Genomic DNA, 22,106 nt, shown 5'->3' with positions numbered 1-22,106 from the left:
GTACAAGGCTTAAGAAAAGCACTACTAGTGATGACTGAAATTGTTTCTTATTTCTTATGGTTGTATCGATCTAGTTTTACTATAGTTTCATGTATTTGGTATGTAATGTTTTGATTTACCTAGTGCCTCTCAGAGCATTGGATTTTTCTAATGTTAATTTATATGTTTGTTGGCTATTTCGAATCTCTGTAGTCTAAAGTGTTGTGTACCTATAACATGTATATTTCATGTACACCAAATAAAATTTGATTGAAGCGCAGATATGCATCACTCGCTATGAAATATATACTAAATACATTTTGCGTGCTTTAATTGTAACATCAACTCCCCTTAAATCGCGGAAAAACCATTACGATGAAAAATGCCAAAAGCCCATGTTTTGCATTGCATTGGAGCATATTGGAGAGTCCAGGTGAATAGTGTTGCACAACTACGAAATGAAACTGATTAATGGCGCCGCTAGCTGAGCTGTACGTGATGAAATTCAGTAATGAATGGCATTGTTTTGCTACCTGCCCTGCTCTCTTCTCTCAACTCAACTGCTCCAATTAATGTCCACTTTCGGCCTCCTCATCAATGTATTTGTATATACATACATGAATTTTGACCATTTTGGGTATCCATCCCTATCTGATTTGATTTTCCCCTTTTTTACTTTTTTTCTTTTATTTATTAAGAAAGCATCTTGTTAGTATAGGCAGGCATTGAGTGGATGTAACAGACAATTACAGTGTGTGTGTGTGCAGCGAACTTTTTCTTATTTGCTACTCTCACATTTTGCACTGCTCCTCAAAACAAAAGAAAAGAAAAGAAATTATACATCACATTACATTACAGGCAAATGGATTCCCAACTCACCACCGCCAATAAACCACCTAACCATCAAGTAGGAGTGCAGCGGCTGCCGGTGCTCCCCTGGAAGACACGTCTGAGTCTATTCTTCCTCAGCGCCATCAACGACGCCGCCCGCCGCACCGACGGAACCGTCAACCGCCGCCTCTTTGACGTGATAGAATTGTGCAGCTTCAAGACGCCTCCCGACCCCAAGCCGCGCAACGGCGTCACCACCTCCGATCTCACCATCGATCCTTCTCGGAACCTCTGGTTCCGGATCTTCCTTCCTTCCCCAAACGATGATCCTCCTCGCCTCCCCGTGGTTGTCTTCTTCCACGGCGGCGGGTTCGTCTATCTCGCCCCCGATTTCAAGGCTTACGACAACGTCTGCCGTCGCTTCGCACGAGAGATCCGGGCCGTGGTTGTCTCCGTGAACTACCGTCTCGCGCCAGAGCATCGGTATCCGGCTCAGTACGACGACGGATTCGACGTTCTCAAATTCCTCGACGACCGGAGCGACGTCCTGCCGGAGAATGCAGATATTTCACAGTGCTTTCTGGCCGGAGACAGCGCCGGAGGGAATCTGGCCCACCATGTGGCTAAACGTGCTTGCCAGTCAGAATTCAATCGCCTCAAGGCAAGCCCATTCCCGTTCCCGTTCCCATTCCCATTCCCATTCCCTTTCCCATTCATAACTCAACTGCCAACACACACTACACAACACTGGACTAGGCTCCACACTATTTGATTATATAATAATACTATACATACACTCGCACTCGCACTCGCACTCACAAATCACTTGTGTTTATTTAACCAGTCAATCATAAAGCTTTGGTTAATTTGATATATAAATAGATAGATAGATAGATAGATAGATAGGAACTGTTAATCAGAAGACTGAATTCAAAGATTTGATTTGATTTGACAGGGACAGATAGCAAGCAGTCAATTAAGTTTGAGTGTGGTTGTGGATGTAGACGCTGTAGTGAATCTGTCCACCTAATTTGTCATATTAGATGGCACACGAATTTGTAAGTAATTATTACACTAATTATGGATTGTATTAGTAAAAATAAATATAATTTAATAAAATAATATAATTATTAAGTAGTTAATAAGTATTTTAGTAAAAATAATTATAATTTAATAAAATTATTATAAATTAAAATAATTAAAATAAAAAATTATAAATTTTTAAAATATGATTAAAATGTATAATTATATTTTAAACAAATAAAATAATTTATTATGTAGGACTAATCGAAATGGAAATAGTGCACAAATTATATAGAACAAATGTAGCAATAAATGTGTATGTATATATATTTTGTGGTGACTGATAAAATTTATATATATATATATATATATTATTGATCGGATTGAATAGGTAATGGGAGTGGTGGCCATACAGCCCTTTTTCGGAGGGCAGGAACGGACAAGGTCAGAGATAGAATTGGCGGGTGTAGACGCCGTAGTGTCGACGGAGAGGACGGACTGGATGTGGAAAGCATTCATGCCGTTGGAAGATAAATGGGACCGCGACCACGAGGTTATCAATGTGAGTGGGCCCCGTGCTCCCGACATATCGAAGCTCGAGGATTTCCCGGCGGCTATGGTCGTGGTCGGGGGCTTCGACTCCCTCAAGGACTGGCAGCTAAGGTACTATGAATATCTCAAGAAGTCTGGCAAAAAAGCGTATCTAGTGGAGTTCCCAGACATGATTCATGCCTTCTACATATTCCCTGAGCTACCTCAATCAACTGACCTCATTTCCGAGATCCGCCAATTCATCTATACCCACTGTTAGTTTAGTTTAGTTTCGTTCCAATCATTGAAACCTACCTGCTGCGTATATAGAATTTTAATACTTGCCATGCAATGCGACTGGATTAATTCTAGTACCTTGGCATATAATTCATTGATTGATCTAGCTCGATCTCTGCCACTAAAATTCAAATGTTCGCTACTAGCTAGTGGCAATAAATAGGTAGGGATTAGTGTTAAATCTGTAAATAGCCTCAAATGGGGACAATTGAGTAGTAGAACTAGCATGTCTATTATACAAAAATTAATATATGGTAGGCATTTATCCCATGTTCGACCATTATAATGTATCATGGCATATTGAAGATTACCCAAGGTGCGATTGACCGTCTTTGTTTGACCATATATCTGGGAGTTACACGTGGTAGAGAAAAGTTGGTGCGTTCCAATTTCATGTCAAAGACTTCTCTAAAAATAAGATTCAAACTTCACATCCCAGTCCAATACGGTTTTTGAAACTCCATTCAATTTCACAACTTTCCAAAAGAATAATTTCGCCATATGACTCTCATCTTAGAAAATCTATCAACCACAACAAAAAATGAATGTTTAGCACGCGGTGTCCGAGGTAAACCAAAACAAAATCCATAAAAGTATCTAACCAAGAACCGTCCAAAGTGGGAAGAGGAGTATACATACCATGAGTATTCAAACTACTCTTCGCCACTTTACATGTAAAATACTTATCAAGAAAAGAGTCAACATGGTTACGCATATAAGGCCAATAAAAGTGAACGCTAAGCACATCAAAAGTAGCATGTCTACTAAAATGTCCAAGCATATAACTATCATGACTCTCATCAATCAAAACATCTCTAATGCTACATCTAAGAATGCACAATTTATCACACAAAACAAATAGTCATCATGCTTATACGTAATCATTAAAATGATGCTTCTCAAAAACTCCTAAATATATCTCCAAAATCTACATCATGATTATACAATTGACAAATATGAGCAAAACCAACCAAATGCGTACGACTACGTTTTCCTTGCCTTGTTTATATTTTATCGCATAAGGAAATTACAAGCTTACCCACCTTGCATGACATCGACTAAGTTATTGTTGCTTGCGCAAATGCTTGAGAGTCTCATGATCGGAAGAATTACGAATTCCTTTGCCAGCAAGTAGTGTTGCCAAACTCTCAAAGCTTGCACCACCACATATTAATTCTTTATTATATATTGAGTAGTTGAGGCCGCTCTATGGAATTTCTCACTATAATAAACAACTGTTTATTCTTCTTGCAATATTACTGCACATATACTAACTCCACTAGCATCACATTGGACATCAAAAGCTCGCTCAAAATCGGGCAATGCCAAAACCGAAATATGTGCCAAATTATTAAGTTTCTCAAAGAATGCTACATGACTTGCCTCTCACTTAAATTGAACATTCTTCTTAAAAAGTGGAGGTCAATGGGGCTGCTATCACACTAAAGTGTGGTATGAATCGCCTAAAGAATTTTCCATTCTCAAATTGCAGTAACCTTAGCTTCATCAACCTTAAAGGCATCTACATCTACAACAAAACAAGGAAAATAACCTCCTTAGTGCATATATGTATTTATGTAAAGTACCATACAATTTAGTAATTCTTAAAGCATCAAAACTTGTCTAACATGTTCAAGATGATCCTTCAAATACCAACCAAAGATGAGTATGTCATCAAAGTAAACTATCGCAAACTTTTCGATAAATTCTCTCAACGTGTGTTTCATCAAACGCATGAAGGTGTTGGGTGCGTTTGTTAGCCCGAATGACATGACTAGCCATTCATATAAACTGAATTTGGTTTTATAGGTTATTTTCCACTCGTCTCTGGGTTGTATATAAATCTGATGGCATTCACTTTTTAAGTTAATTTTCATAAACAATCGTACTCCATGTAACTTGTCAAACATATCATCGAATCGAAGAATTGGATGCCGGTACTTCATGGTATTATTTTAATAGCCCTGCAATAAACACACATATGCCATGCATTATCTTTTTTAGGAACAAGTAGAACAGGTACCGCACAAGAGGACAAGGATTCTCGAACCTATCCTTTATAAGAAACTCTTAGATTGTCTTTAAATTTCCTCACTTTCTTTCAAATTATATCTATAAGCCGTTCTATTGAGAATCGATGCACCGGGGATAAAATCAACGTAGTGTTCAATATCTTGTAATCGTGGCGGACCAGATGGTATATTATCTGAAAAGATATCCTCGTACTCTCTAAGTAAGTCTACAGTTAAGAAAGACAAGTGAAAAATGGGTCAACATTACTAACAAAGACATCTTTAAGAATATAGAAATAACTCTCATCATCTTAGCTATTGTTTAGGAGAATCTCTTTGTTGATCTCCTTAAGACAAAGCAACATCTTTGTCATCTCTCTCGGAAGGTTTCGCGAAGCTGTAACGAAAGCCCTTTTTTATTTTACCATATCTCGCATAGTCCTATGTACATTTTCAGTATCATGATGGACGATATCGAGTAGAAGAGTGGAAATGCTTAGCTTCTTACGACCTTCGTTATACAAACACACCTATCAAATTTCCATGATCGTCCCAAAATTAGGTAACATGCAGTCATGGACACATATCACAAAGCACATCGTAACCGTACATGAGATTTTCACCTCATACGGCTCCTCGATGAAAACTATGAATCGAAAAGGTAACTATTGCTCGTCTATCAAAGAAAGAAGAAAATGAAAAACTTGTTAAAAATTAATTGATAAGGATTTCATGTCTTTAGTTCAGCATTAGACCAAATAAAATAAAAGTTGTTAAAGCTCTTGTTAACACCAACATGCCAAATAACACTGTAAAAGTGGAAGCACGCGCTGCTCAGAACAAAAGTGTCTCTTTTACAATTTTATCTACGTGCTCTCATGATTACAAGGCAACTAATTTATTCATGTTTTCAAAACAACTATTAAGAAAATCAATTATTTTCTCTTTATTAACTCTTCCATCTCAACACACACTTGTTGAAGTGTGTGTTGAAAATACTAACACTACCAGAGTTTCCTTTATTAGCGTCGAAAATTGTCTCGGAATCAATTCCGAAACTATAAATATACATATATAATAAATATTTAATAAATTATTTTTTTTGCCTCTGAATTTCTGAGACTATTTAAAATAATTTGGGATTTTTCGAAACTATATTAAATATATATTTTATTATATTGAATGGTTTCGAAATTTTCAAACGTATTTAGATTAGTCTCGAAAATTTCGAACTTATTTCAAATAGTCTCAGAAATTTTGAGGTTTTTAGTTTCGGAACTTCTATATCTATTTTAATTAGTCTCAGTACTTCCTCACCTATTTACATTAGTCTCGAAAATTGAGACTTTTATTAGTCTCGGAACTTCCGAATCTATTTTAATTAGTCTAAAAAAATTCTGAACATTTCTTAGTCTCGAAAATTCTGAATCTATTTTAATTTGTCTTGAAACTTCCGAACCTATTCTAGTTTGTCTCGAGTTGAACCTTTCTTAGTCTCGGAAATTTCGAAACCCTTATTAATCTCGGAATAGTCTCAGAAAATCCAAAGCTATTGTAATTTATCTTGGAACTTCCGAACTAATTAAAAATCTTAGTCTTGGAAATTCCAAACTTTTATTAGTCTCGAAACTTCTAAATTTATTTTAATTATTCTCGAAATTTTTTGAAACTATCAAATATTTAATTCCCACACTATTAATTAAGTAATTTTAATTTTGATTTTATTTAGATATATATATATATGTATAATTCATTTATCGTGTAAAAAATGCATATATAATAATTGATTAAATTTTTGCAGTATAAAAATAATGAAAATAATAAATTTAATAAGTAATGAAAATAAATTTTAAATTAAAAAAAATTATAAAATATTGATGTATGAAATAATAAAATAATGTATAAAATATCGTTTTGGTCAATTTTATTTATTAATGTGTCAATTTTAGTCCACCTATTTTTAATTAAAATAATAATTTTGGTCCCTTTTCGTTACATTAATTCAATTTTAGTCCTTAATAAAAATTTTAATAATAGGATATTAAAATTGACATAAATATAAATAAATTTTGACAAAAAACACATTTACCCTAAAATAATTTAAAGTAAATAGTATAATTATAACAAAATTTATTAAAATTTAAAATACAAAGATACAAATAATATTATATTATTATTTTATATTATTAATAATTATTATTTTTATTTAATAGTAATAGATTTTTTATTTTTAGAACAATAATATATAATAATTTCAATTATAAATATAGTATTATTATAAAAAATAAATAAATAAACTCAAACATCCACTGCACAATAGTCGTACCAATTTCTTCCCCATCTTCTTCTTTTCCAATTCTATTTCTTCCATTCTTCTTTCCCCCACAAATTCAAAATAATTTATTCCCTCCAAAACCCTCTCTCTTCCTTCATTTCTTCTTCTACTCCTAAATTCTTCTTTTCCTCCTCTCCCCTCCTCCGTCCTCTTCTCCAGTGACGAAGGTAATGGCAGTGGCAGCAATTCCGGCGGCGCCTACGGCTTGTTCCGTTTCTTCCTTCTTGTCTGGCGGTGACAGCAGAGCCGGAGGCGGCAATGGCAGCAGGGACGGTGGCGGAAACGGACATCTCCTCCTTCTCCTCATCCTTCTTCTCCGGCAGTGACGACAACGGAAACTATGGGGCCGGAGGCAGCAACGGCGTCTTCTCCACATCCTCCTTCTTATCCGGAGGCAATGGTGGCAGTGGAGCCGGCGGCGGCAACAGCGTCTTCTCCACCTCCTCCTTCTCTCCGGCGGCGACGGCATCGCAGTGGCGGGGCTGGCGGCAGCAACCGTGTCGTCTCCTCCTCCTTCCTCTCCTTCTCCGGCAGCGGTGGCGGCGACGGTGGAGGTGGCTGCTTCTTCTTCTTCTTCCTCTCCGGCGGAGGCGGCTTTTCCGGCGAAGGCGGTGGCTGCTGAAGAAATGTTTAAATTAATTTCTTTTACAAAAAATTAATAATTGTCTCGGAAATTCAGGCACAATTATCAAAATTAACTTTTTTTAAAAAATTAATAACTGCATCGGAAATTCTGAAGCAATGATCAAAATTGATTCCACACTTGCGGGTATTTATGCTTCGGACTCGGTTTCAAAAATTTTGAGACTATTCAAAATAGTCTCGGAATTTCAAATACATTCAAAATAGCGACAAATTTTTCGTCTCGAGTACCAATCCAAAACAAACTCCAAGGCTAATTAAAAATAGCCTCAAATTTAGTTTAAATTTCCGAAGCTATTTCCGATACAAAACACAAGAATTATAGTAGTGTAACATTAATCTTAAACTTTCCTTTTCTTTTTCTAGTATACTTTGATTGGACAAAAATGAATTAATTAATAAGCATAGTCATTCCCCTCTATCCCTATCCCTACATAGTTTTCAGCAATATGATTCCTACACAGCTATCTGACCAACCGCCTACCTACCGTAAACTAATGAAACCACCACTCAACGTATGACAACAAAATAAATCCTCATCAAGCTATAAGATGATGCAAAAGTAATGAGAGTTTCTCACGAGAATCTGACAACGAACTAACAAACTAGTTGAATCAAACTCGAATTATAAAGCAAAGATCATGAATAAAATGTGTAACCAAGTAAGGAAATGCAGATGGAATTAAATAAAACAAAATGAACATGAAATGGGCGAATTTGATCAAATGTTGTGTGTTGTTCAATGTGTCTCCACTCCAAGTGATCCTCTTGGACCTTTTATTTGTTCCATCAATGTCCTTCAATGAAATTCATTTATTCTCCAAGTATTACCCATAATCAATCATTTTTCTTTGTCTTTGTTTTTTTTGGATGACGTGGGAACCCGCAGTCACTACCCGAAAGTGCACATTGGGTAAACCCCCGGCCGAACTTAATACCCTGCAAATCAGGCCCGACGGAAAAGTCACACTATGCGAACCATGTGTGGCAGGTGGACCTGAGACGTCAGGGGTTTAAACCCATAATCAATCATCTTTCATCAATATTTCTCCAAGTTCAATCAATGTTTTCCTAAATAACACCCATAACCGCCATTTCCATCTCCTTTTTAGCTACCCAAAATCTTGATTTGTCCTCGTTAATTTAGAAACTCATGAATTCATCCTCAAACATATATTGAGCTTCTTTCGAGTACGACTCATTCACTTCCTCTTTGGACCGATTATTACTCCATTTTGGGTTGAATTATCGTATTTTCTCTCGCATGTGTATTTTTGGTCCAACATCATCATTATTAATTAAAGGCATACATAGATACACATAAGACATATTAAGTTGGTGTATTTGTTCAATTAGAGGGGGACCTACCTTAATTAGCTTGGTTGATTATAGTTGCCTAGGAAAATTAATTAATGGGCTTTTGTTTTGTTAGACTAATATATATGTATTGCCTATTCCTAATATATACTACTATCTTTTCAACATCTATTATGTTTGTTAATTTCTACACACACTTCTTATAGGTTTAGGTTTTAAAATAGGCTATTTGAGAATATCGTGTGAAGAGAAGAAATCATTATTGCATCACACTGTGTACTATGAACTAACTAGCTAACCAGCTAACGCATTGAAGTTAATTCTGAAAAAGAAATTTTATAGGTCGAGGATTCCTTCCATAACTAATTAATTAAATTACAAGTTACTAAACCCGTTTGTAATTTGGCTGAAAAATAAGAAGCTAAATTACATTTATTTGGAAATGGTTGATAAGATGGTGTTACCTAGGTAACTACTTTTGAAATATAAAATTGAATTTTTTTTTTTTCTTTCAATCATAAAAATATGTAGATATTTATAATGCTCTACAAATCTCTTAAATATGCAACTACCATAAATATAATTTATATTTCAAATATATCTTAACATCCATTCTCAAATTCAAGTTAGGATCAAACCAAATTGAATTTGTCTAAAGAGAGACTAAAAGTGATGTAGTTGGGATCATCCACTAAATCAAAGTTGAAAGCCGTGCTCTCAATGTCGTTAGAATAAAAAACAAGGCTCTCAACTCCGTTAGAGTCGGAAATAGGGCTATCAATGTTGTTAATGTAAAAAAACAAAAAACAGGGCTTAAAATGCTATTAGAGTCAGAAACGGAGCTCTCAACACCATTGGATTTGAAAATGGGGCTTTCAACACTACCAGAGGCGGAAAGAAGACTTGCTTGTTCTCAACAGAGTTAGAGTAAAAAACAAAACTCTCTTACTCACAATAGAGCTAGAGTAAAAAATAGGACTCAGTCGCTCAAAATAGACCTAGATTCGGAAATAGAATTCTCAATAGAATTAAGGTTGTAAACAAAACTATGTCAATTGAGTTCGAAGTGGCGGCAATGGCAAGGCAATGGATAGAAGCAGATACATCAACAAAATATATGTGGAATATAACGAATTATGGATATACCCGGAGATAAATTGGCTCAGATACCATGTCGGAATATGAAATTAAAATTTTCTATTTTAATAATAAGGACATGTACATATTAATCATAGCTTACAGATCTCTTAAATAAAACAACTACTATATATATAATATATATGTTGAATATTAGATGCCCGATCCTTAAAGCGGAAGCGTACCTGATGAAGCCATATACAAATCTTGGGTGATTAAAGGTTTGGTCTTCCAAGATCGGAGAGCCGGCTTCTTTTCTGTCCTTGACGGGTGAGGAGCAGAAACTGCAGGGAGAATCAGATCTCTTTTACGGCGTGCTGATCATGGGGACCTAACCCTAGCCTATTTATAATAGGGCAAACATAATTGCAATTACAATTATGCCCTTAATTAATATTATTAATTTGTCACGTCACCAAAATAATAATATTATACGGGTAGCTGCACTTTCATTCCATAACAATCAAACCTATCAGTCAATAATTAATTATATTAATTAGATCACTTAAATAATAAGACTGAATAAAATAATGACTTTAACAACATATTCGATACACATATTTGATCCCAAATCCAACAATCTCCCACTGGATCTAGTATGTGTCTGAATGAACATATTGTTCCTTATGAGCTCGATTTTCAGTCATTATAAAACAAGGTTTGCAACAATCTGGTCCATCAATCACAACAATATAGGACTAAAGAAGCATTCGCCGTATCAACAGCTAAACTCACAGTAATCACAAATATCAGTGTAATCAAATGACATAGATCAATCATGGAACGTGCAGAGAGAAAATTACATAAGTGTGATCTAAATATGTCAATTTTCTACTGGTCCAAATTGAATGAGATCGTAAATTACTTAATCATAATGTCCAAAACATCATAACCGAAATAATGATCAAAAGAGTATAAAACAAATATCAAGTGAAGGACAAAAGAATGTAAATGCATACTCCCACTACAGTGAAGCTTCCTCAAATTGTAACACACCCATATGAGCAGTATGCTCATGGAAGACCTTAGGCGTTACACCTTTAGTTAGGGGGTCTGCTAACATAGATTTCGTCCCTAAGTGCTCGATCGAGATATGATGATCTTTCACTCTCTCCTTCACAACTAGGAACTTAATGTCAATATGTTTTGACCTGGATGAACTCCTATTGTTGTTGGAGTATTCAACGGCTGAATTGTTGTCACAGAAAATCTTGATGGGTTTTTCAACCATCGGAATGATTCGCAGACCAGCGACAAAGTTCTTTAGCCAAATCGCTTGTTGTGATGCCTCAAAACACGCCACGAACTCAGCTTCCATCGTGGAACTGGTAACGAGTGTCTGTTTGGCACTGCGCCAAGCGATGGCCCCACCAGCCAACATATAAACATAGCCAGATGTAGATTTCCTACTATCTTGGCATCCTGCAAAGTCGGAGTCAGAGTATCCAACGATCTCCAATTGGTCTGACCTCCTATATGTGAGCATGTGATTACTGGTTCTCTTCAGGTATCTCATCACCCTCTTGGTTGCCTTCCAGTGATCCAATCCAGGATTACTAAGGTATTTGCCTAACACACCGACTATGTACGCAATATCTGGACGCGTACATACTTGTGCATACATGAGGCTCCCAACTGCCGAGGCATAGGGGATTTTTTCCATCTCCTCAATTTCCAGATTTGCTTTAGGGCATTGGCTGAGACTTAATTTCTCTCCTTTAGCTATAGGGGTATCTCCCGGCTTGCATTTCTGCATGCTGAATCGCTCGAGTATTTTATCAATATAGCTCTTTTGAGATAATCCGAGAATACACCGAGATCTATCACGATATATTTGGATCCCTAATACAAAAGATGCTTCACCAAGATCTTTCATTTCAAAGTTACTCGAGAGAAATTTCTTAGTTTCGTGCAACATGCTCACATTATTTGTGGCAAGTAAAATGTCATCCACATACAAAACCAAGAAAATAAACTTGCTCCCACTGAACTTATGATAAACACAGTCATCAACCACATTCATCTCAAAACCATATGAGAGAATTACTTGATGAAACTTGTGATACCATTGTCGAGACGCTTGTTTGAGCCCATAGATGGATTTTCTTAATTTACAAACCATTTGCTTTGGATCACCGATCTCAAAAGTTTCTGGTTGTACCATATAGATCGTTTCATTAATGTCACCATTCAGGAACGCCGTCTTAACATCCATTTGATGGAGCTCTAAATCAAAGTATGCCACAAGAGCCATGATTGTCCTAAAAGAGTCCTTCGAAGAAACCGGAGAGAAAGTCTCTTTATAATCAATCCCCTTTTTCTGAGTATAGCCTTTAGCTACAAGACGTGCCTTATACCTCTCCACATTACCATTTGCATCCCGTTTGGTTTTAAAAATCCATTTGCAACCTACGGGTTTTGCACCTTCTGGCAATGGGACAAGTTCCCAAACTTTATTGTCTTGCATTGACTTGTACTCATCACGCATCGCATCAATCCATTTATCTGAATAAGGACCCTTCATGGCATGATAAATATTAATTGGATCATCCTCAGTCATGCCATCATTATCCTCACTTTCTTGAAGAAATGTCACATAATCATCTGGAATGGCATTTCTCCGTTCTCTAGTGGATCTACGCAATTGCGTTGGCTCTTGAACTGTATGTTCTTGAGTTTTTTGAGTTTGTTCCATAGGTATAGGTTCCTGTTCTATGCGAACGGGTTCCTCAGTCGCACTTTGAAACTCTATGGGAGCTGGAATGACTGCTAACTCATGAGGTGTTTTATCAATCACATCAGTGATTTCTTGATCCTCAAAGGTAAAGTCTAAAACTGTATTTCTCCCCTTAAACTCAACATCCTCAAAGAACTTGGCAGTAGCCGTCTCAAAAATAGTTCTTGATGTGGGATCATAAAATTTATACCCCTTTGACCGTTCCGAGTAGCCAATAAAATAACTGCTTACTGTACGAGGTGCTAGCTTTGGTTCATTTGGTCTATAGGCCTTCGCCTCAGCTGGACAACCCCACACCCTAAGATGATTTAAGCTAGGCTTGCGCCCAATCCAGAGTTCATAGGGTGTTTTGGCAGTCGCCTTAGTTGGCACTCGATTAAGGATGTAGACTGCTGTCTTTAATGCTTCTCCCCATAATGATGGTGGCAAAGTAGATTGACTAATCATACTTCGAACCATATCCTTCAATGTGCGGTTTCGTCTCTCAGCAACACCGTTCATGCTAGGTGAACCGGGCATGGTGTATTGAGAGACGATTCCACACTCCTTAAGGAAGTCAGCAAAAGGACCTGGACGTTGTTCACCCGAGCCATCATTTCTGCCATAATATTCTCCTCCACGGTCAGATCTGACAGTCTTAATGCGTTTGCTTAGTTGATTTTCAACTTCAGCCTTAAATGCTTTGAACATGTCCAGTGCCTCAGATTTTTCCTTAATAAGGTACAGATGACCATATCGAAAATAATCGTCTATGAATGACACAAAATATTGTTGACCGTTCCACGAAGGAGTGGGAAAAGGCCCACAAATGTCTGTATGTATCAATTCTAAGACATCCATAGCTCGATAAGCACCTATCCTTTTAACCTTGGTTTGTTTACCCTTAATGCAATCGACACAAACGTCAAAGTCTGAAAAATTTATGGAATTAAGGATTCCATCCTTAATGAGTCTTTCAACTCTGTTTCTTGAAATATGACCTAAACGTTTGTGCCACAATAAACTAGAGTCATGAAATTTTCGCTTAGTACCTTTTGATTCCATATTAAGTGCCTCATTATAGGAAACCAAAATATCGAGCATATATAAACTGTCATTCACCATAAAAGTACCAAAACCAACCAAACATGAATTAAAAGACAACTCAACTTTATTGTTTCCAAAAGAACAATGATAACCGAATTTGTCCAAATAAGAAACAGAAACCAAATTCCGTCTAAATGACGGTATAATAAAAGTGTCTTGCAATTCAAGAAAATGTCCAGTACTCAATAACAGCTTGAAAATGCCCACGGCTTCCACCTCTACTGAGTCCCCATTTCCAAAGTAAATGAGTCTTTCAGCATCAGTTGGGTTTCGGTAGCTCAGGCAACCCTGCATTGAAACACTGATGTTAGTAGTTGATCCAGAGTCTAACCACCAAGTATTTCGAGGTACTGAAGCTAAATTAACCTCAGAACAAACCAAAGTAAGAAACGTACCCTTCTTCACGCGCCAATCGTGAAACTTAGTACAATTCTTCTTCTCATGTCCAGGTTTCTTGCAAAAGAAGCAAGTCTTTTCAGGTCGAGCCCGAGGAGCTGGAGCTGGAACATGAGCCTTAGCAGTCTCAACCTTAACGGCCTTATATTTTCTCTTCTTGCCGCCTGCATCCCTTGAGGTATCCACCACATGTACCTCTTCAGTCTTATTACGCTTCATTCTTTCTTCTTCCTCAACACAGTGAGAGATGAGCTCATTAAGAGTCCACTTCTCCTTTTGACAGTTGTAACTGACTTTAAACTGATCGTATTGAGTAGGAAGTGAGAGCAAAACCAATAGGACTAACATGTCCTCTGAAAGGTCTAACTTAAGTGCTCTCAACTTAGAAGCAGTATTAGACATGTTCAGGATGTATTCCCTTATATTTCCTTTGCCGTTATACTTCATGGTAATGAGACTCTTGAGAAGAGTACTCATTTCCGCCTTATCGCTTTTGGTAAAGCGTTTCTCAATTTCGACAAGGAAATCATTGGCAGTAATGATATCATCAGATATCGTGCCCCTAAAGATTTCTGGAATGCTTTTCTTTATGATCATTAGACTAAGGCGATTAGACCTATCCCACTTCTCAAACAACTGCTTTTCATCTGCAGTGCTTTCTTCCGTAGGAGAAGGGGGTTGGTCTATCCTTAATGCCAAGTCTAGATCCATACAGCCCAAATGAATCAATATTGATTCTTTCCAGTGCTGATAGTTGTCCCCAGACAGTATTGGGACTGAATAGTTAGAAGATACCAAAAGATTCGATCCTGAAGATAACAAGGAATTAATATACACATAAGTACTCAAGTAGCATAATGAAACTCAAAATAAAATAATGCAATCCCATCTCAAGACACTAAACGCAACATTAATGTTTAATCTTTGGATCAATGCCATTAACTGCAAGCAGTCATCTTGTTGCAATAATCATATACGGACAATAAGGTAATGTCAAACAGTAACCAATCTTTGGACTGATTTACTATTCACATAAGTTAAATCTATATAATTGTCCCATACATATTATCGCAGATGTATATTTCATTCTGTCAATTATCGACTGCCTTTGGGCCGAAGAATAATCACATGAATTAAAATAAACATATAAACACTTACGTTATCAAGAAAAAATTTCATATAAGAGAGGTTACTTTGGCAACTTCAAATACTAGATTTTCACCGTCAAAACGCAGCAAGCATTATTAATGAGTTTCCAATTCTGAAGGTTGAAATATTTGCAATATAAGCAAAATTAATTTCTGAAAATACATGTATCAATTTCATAAATTGTTTAATAACAGCCATGAAAAATAAATAAATAAATAAATAAATATACATGTTGTTTCCATAAAATATACAATGAGACAAACATGATTGAAATTACAATCATATATTAATTAATATATATATATATGCATAGAGAGCAACCATTGCATGCACACATTCATTAATACATCATTCGTACAGTTTGTATAAAATAAAACTCCAATCAATTTAATGCATTAAACATGCACACGAATTCCAATGTATAATACATAAATAAAAGTAAAATACAAGGATTGGCACGGAGATCAAGTTATGCAATTGTATAATCCAACACATATTCATGAATGAATTGATTTCAACGAATGCATAATTAATTAATTGCATATATATATATACATACAAACATGCCATTAATGTATCTATATTATTAAAGAAACAGCAGATGCACAAAAGCCGAACCATAATAATTCACGGAATTCAATCAAAATTTTCAATTAATTAAATTTAATTAAAAATTACTTCATCTAAGGAAGAAAACCCAAAATCGATACCAATAAATTCGATTGATCCGACAGAACATCCAAACAATTCAACAGGCTCTGATACCAATTGTTGAATATTAGATGCCCGATCCTTAAAGCGGAAGCGTACCTGATGAAGCCATATACAAATCTTGGGTGATTAAAGGTTTGGTCTTCCAAGATCGGAGAGCCGGCTTCTTTTCTGTCCTTGACGGGTGAGGAGCAGAAACTGCAGGGAGAATCAGATCTCTTTTACGGCGTGCTGATCATGGGGACCTAACCCTAGCCTATTTATAATAGGGCAAACATAATTGCAATTACAATTATGCCCTTAATTAATATTATTAATTTGTCACGTCACCAAAATAATAATATTATACGGGTAGCTGCACTTTCATTCCATAACAATCAAACCTATCAGTCAATAATTAATTATATTAATTAGATCACTTAAATAATAAGACTGAATAAAATAATGACTTTAACAACATATTCGATACACATATTTGATCCCAAATCCAACAATATATTCCAAATATATCTTAACAACTATTCTTTGATTGATTGATACAGATTGTAGTTAGCGAACTATCTCATATTCTTCACTGAAGTTGGATTTATGTTTGGCGTAATTATTTCGTGATTTAAAAGCCATTTATGCATATAGTTTAACATGATGATATGTAGTTATTTATTCTTCACTAATGGAAAATTTATGTGTATTTAAATTAGATTCTTTGTTGATCACCAATTTGAATAATGGTTAGATTTTCAATTAGATGATGTTTGGCAATTAGTTGTTAACTTTTAGCTGTTAGCTTATTCGATTAGGTAATTTGACTAGCGGATTCATAAAGGTTACTAAAATATATTAAAATGAAAAATAGATTAATACTTGTAAAAGAAATGACTTATATTTAAGGGCAAATAAGAAATAAATTTTTTAAAAGAGAAACATTGTTCTGAAACGTTAAATTATACAACGTTTCAAAAACTAGCTTTTTGAGGTCAATAAACTATTTCAAAAAGATAATTTACCAAATACTTAAATTAACTTTTTAACTTGTTAAACCGTTAAAAATATTCAATAAGCTAAAAGCTCTCCAAAATGTTGTTCCAAACCCCCCTCTTAATGTGTTTTATTTTTATTTTTAGCAGTTTTTATTGATAGTATATCTATTTCTTCCAATTTAACCTTGTCCACCTAATAAAAATTGAGTTACTTTTTCTAACATTTTTTTTTTTATGCTTGTAAATGGTTAAGTGGTTGTCTAGAAAAATTCATCAAATTGTGTTGTCCTTGTCGGACAGAGGTAACATAAAAAAATGTGAACACAGTTAAGTGATAATTAGTGATATAAATAAATAGTTTTTTCTATGGAATATGAGCTTTAATATATCGTATACTCCCTCGCTCTTGCAATATCAAAATTATCAATTTATTCAAAGGCTATAGTTCATAGTTTTAACAGTTTATGTTGATCATGACTGTATGAATTGATTGCTTGATAAATGCATTAATACCCTTATGAACATGTGTGTTTAATGATTTTTTATATTATTTTATCGCTACCTTTTTCAATTGTAATTATCTTGTTTATCAATTCTCTTTTAAGCACTTGTCCCAATATATCCTTTCAACCTTTTAATTTATATGTCCAATTATGTTCCATTGGCATTGATACTCTTGTCCTCATTGAGATTACATTAAATTTGGCTGTTAAAGAATTCAATCCTGGGTTGTTGCGTAACCGAGAAAGACATGTGCGCTCTTTGATAGAGTTTCTTTTCTTCTTTACCTCTTGGGGTAAGTAAGTTCCAAATTAGTGAATGTTGCCAAAGTTCTAGTCTACTTGATTGGTAATTGACAGCTCTGTTGTTAACTTCCCCGCCATTCTTGTAATTGGAAAGAGCAGATCATTTTCTCGAACAAAGCCAGACGTAACAGAGAAGATAGGTGTCGATGGATAGTCATGATGATGATTTGGAAGCCAAATTGATTCTTATTTCATTGATAGAACCACAGGTGTTACCAAATCTAAGCAAAAAATCTTAAGTATGCTTGATCGTGAGCCATATAATTATTGAAAACATAGTATGCTCATAAGGGGTAATGATCATTGAAGATGTCCTTTTAGAAAGTCATTGAATGACGAATGCATAATGTCTTTAACAATTTTCTCATTTTATTGTACTTAGTTTGTTGCAAGTTTTATAGTTGTGATTAATACATTCAGATTGTACGTGCTTGATTAGATACAAAAATGCAAACTCGAAGTAGACCAAGTAACCAACTTGTTCCAAAGTGTTTTGGTTTTAGTCAAGTATAGATTCATAGGATTATTAAGTTATACTGAAGTGGTTAAAATTAGTGTATTTATCTTTCTCTTTGTGTATTGTTTTTATACGTTGTAGTTCATACTATTTCCTTCATTTCATAACAGTTGACATGTTTCTATTCTTAATAAATTTATTAATTTTAAATATACTTAATAAGTATAAATCAATTTAATTAAACTTTTATTATCTTATATATAAGATTCGTTCAAAATCTTTTTATTTCTATCTCCCTCCTCAATAAACAAATATTTTAGTGCAATAAATTAATTTTAGTGTCAATATAACCAAAATGTATCAATTTTGATCCAAATACAAAAATTCATCAATTTTAGTCTCAATATAAACAATTTTAAATAATTTTAGCCTCATCATTAAAAAAACTAATGAAAATTACTGACATTGACGTAACGAGATTGACATGACAACTAACCTGAAAATAATACATCCGTGTACAATTATACATATTCATATTATCGTATGATTGTGTACAAATTATATACGTCCATGTTGACACACAACCATATATTATTATGTTTTGGTCTAAAATTTCACTTGTTTTGTTATATATTTTTTTTGAAAATATATGTTATGAACTTAGAATAGTTGATATAGTTAAAATGAATAAAAAAAAATCAAACAATTATCACAATATAATTAAAATGTATTAATTTTTGTTCCAATATCAAAACTTCATCGCGTATGTTCTTAGATTTTGCCTAAAATTTTTCCTCCTGCAAACATCCAATTAAATACCTATTATATATATTATACTAAAAATTAATTTTATATTCAAAATAATTTATTTTACATTCCAATAAAATTTCAAACAATTTCAACGTAGGTGTGTATAATTGTATACAATCGTGTTGTTATATGTCAGCTACCACGTCAATCCTGTTACGTCCATAATATTTGAATATAAAATTAATTTATAACAGCTACATATTTTTTATTTTAATTTGTCCCATAACAGTACACGTTTCTATTCTTACTAAATTTATTTATTTTAAACATAATTAACAAATAAATATAAAATTAATTTAATTAAAATTAACATCTTACATATGAGAATCATTCAAAACTGTTTTATTTCTTCTCTCTAACAGATAATTTATCTACATTTAAAATTTTTATTTTTTATAAAATTAATTTAGGTTAATTATAAATAAATAAATAAATATTTTTTTATTTAATTCTACTATATAAAATTTTATTCTCTACAAAATAATATATTTATTGAGATTTAATGTTTAAAATATCTAAACATATTTTATATTCTTTTAATTATATATTTCATTCATCATGTAACTAAGTATTTATTTACTTTTGGTGTATTTTTATCTTTAAATATTAATTATTATATCAAAACGTATTACAAATAAAAGAAAAGGACAAAAATACTTCTATTGGTGTCTTATAATACTAATATAATGACACTTGTATAAAATATTATACAAATATAAATATATTCTCAATGTTACGTACCATGATGCAAAAGAAAATTTTACATAGTACAAATAAATATAATTAACTTTAAAAAAATTTAAAAAATAAAGAGTTTTAAATATAGATAAAAAAGTATTTTTTTTATTAAGGATAGATATATAAATAAAGAAATTTTGAGTAATCCTACGTGTATAAGAGATTAAAAATTAAATTAATTTATATTTGTTAAATACGTTTAACAACAACAAAATAATAATAATAATAATATTTTTACAAGACAACAATAAAATCCATATATAATAAAATAGTTTCAAGAATATACGAATTTAACATATATTAAAAATGTAAAGCGGCAAAGACGACCATATAGTATTAGTTCTTGTTGCACTTTATATATTGTAAAGAATTATTTTAGTGAAAATGCGCACTTTCGGGTAGCGGCTCCGGGTTCTCACGTCATTAAAAAAAATAAAAAAATAAAAAAAAAGGAATTATTTTAGTGGAAGTTTATCCATTTTATGGTGTAGACAATAAATTGCCCTTGCCAAAGGCTGGGAAGAAGAAGAAACAATGAGGATTGAATTGGGAAAAAACAAAGTTGGTGGAAGAAAAAAATTAATTGGACCATGAAGTTGCTAGAAAAGAACAAAAAAATCCTTCTAAACAAAGTGGAAAAGAAAAAAAATATATTGCAAGGATAATCTAAGATAAAGTAATATTTTTAAATAATGTATTAATTTTTTATATGGTGTTAATATTTTATGAATTTAAAATTAATTATATTTTAGTTGTACTTAATTTTTATTTACTTAATTCATATTAATTTGTTTTGTATTAAAATTAATTTTTTTAGAATGATTAGAACTAATTGTAAATTTATCATTTACGTTTATATTATATAATTATATTTAATTTAAATTATCTTTATCTAATACACTAATATTTTAATTTATTTTTTATTTATTTTAATTCAAATTTAATTTATTCACTTACTAAATTTATTATGTTAGTTATTTTTATATTGTAACAATATAATTAATTATTTTTTAGATAACTTTTACACAATAAATAAATACTAAACAAATACTATTTCGTCTAACGAGGAAATAAATACATATTTTTGTATCATTGTATTTCACATTAAAAATATCTTTTATATTTCTATAATTTACTTCACAAATATCATTGTATTAGTAAGAGATTAACATATGTATTTTTGTCATTTTTTGTTTACTGGAATATATTTTGATATAATAATAATAATATTAAAAAATTCACAAAAAAATCACTGTATACTTTCTGACTGAACGGACACATAGTATCTTATATCTAAATAAAATTGAAATTGAAGTTAATCGTTTGTAAATAAAATATAAATTTAGAAAACTAAAAAATAAAAACAATTACTAAAATGATTATATAAATCAACGGTTTAAAGCATAATCGACAATCTTTAAATCGAAATCAATAATTTACAAATCGCAATCAAAATAGTCAAATCTCAATCAAAATTGTCATTCGAAAACTGTGATTCGAAAAATGCAATTTCAATTTAATATTTGACACACTATAATAAGTGATTTGTAATCGTAATCGACAATTTGAACCGATTGACCAAGTTTGCATGAAGGGATGATTAGCAACTGCAGGAAATGAATGCAGTCCACCGTTACTTTTGCAGGGTATTATGTTCGATCGGATTTACCGGTGCGCACTTTCAAATAGCGGTTCAAATTCTCACATTATTAAAAATAAAATAAAATAAAAAATAAAAAAAACGTGTTATCTTATCATGTTCTCGGCGGCTCTGAGCCACTCATTCACTGCTGCACTGCATCTGCATGACCCATTGATACAATTAATCATATCTGACCGTAACCGTACAGTACAAGCACATCTGGTCCACCCCTCCCAGTCACCCTTCGTATAATATGATGTGTCGGTACGCCTACCTCCACTACCAAAATACTGATATTTTTGTAGCGATTTTGTGATCATTAAAAATTTCCGTGACAAACCTTATAAAAAAAAATATATCTAATTAATTATACTATTTTTAACTACAAAATATTTTTGTAATTAAAATATATCATTTAATTTCAAAAATTAGGATCAAACCTGAGATTCAACCTTCAAACGAGGGATGTCTCACCGCTTGATTTACAAGA

The 22,106-nt window shown here is 33.3% G+C and overlaps 1 protein-coding gene across 1 annotated transcript; it reads left to right on the top strand.

Annotated features, from left to right (window-relative positions):
- Positions 1-437: 437 nt before the first annotated feature.
- On the top strand, positions 438-2,998 carry LOC127263324 (probable carboxylesterase 18). Its single transcript, XM_051292297.1, has 2 exons — positions 438-1,471; positions 2,225-2,998. Exons 1-2 carry the CDS (start codon positions 842-844, stop codon positions 2,642-2,644), a joined length of 1,050 nt encoding a protein of 349 aa, XP_051148254.1. The 5' UTR covers positions 438-841; the 3' UTR covers positions 2,645-2,998.
- The last annotated feature ends 19,108 nt before the right edge of the window (positions 2,999-22,106 follow it).

Source organism: Andrographis paniculata, unplaced genomic scaffold (assembly GCF_009805555.1).
Source record: "Andrographis paniculata isolate CXL003 unplaced genomic scaffold, ASM980555v1 Contig69END, whole genome shotgun sequence".
In the NCBI taxonomy this organism is placed as follows: domain Eukaryota; kingdom Viridiplantae; phylum Streptophyta; class Magnoliopsida; order Lamiales; family Acanthaceae; genus Andrographis; species Andrographis paniculata.
This window is presented reverse-complemented; position numbering and strand designations above follow the sequence as displayed.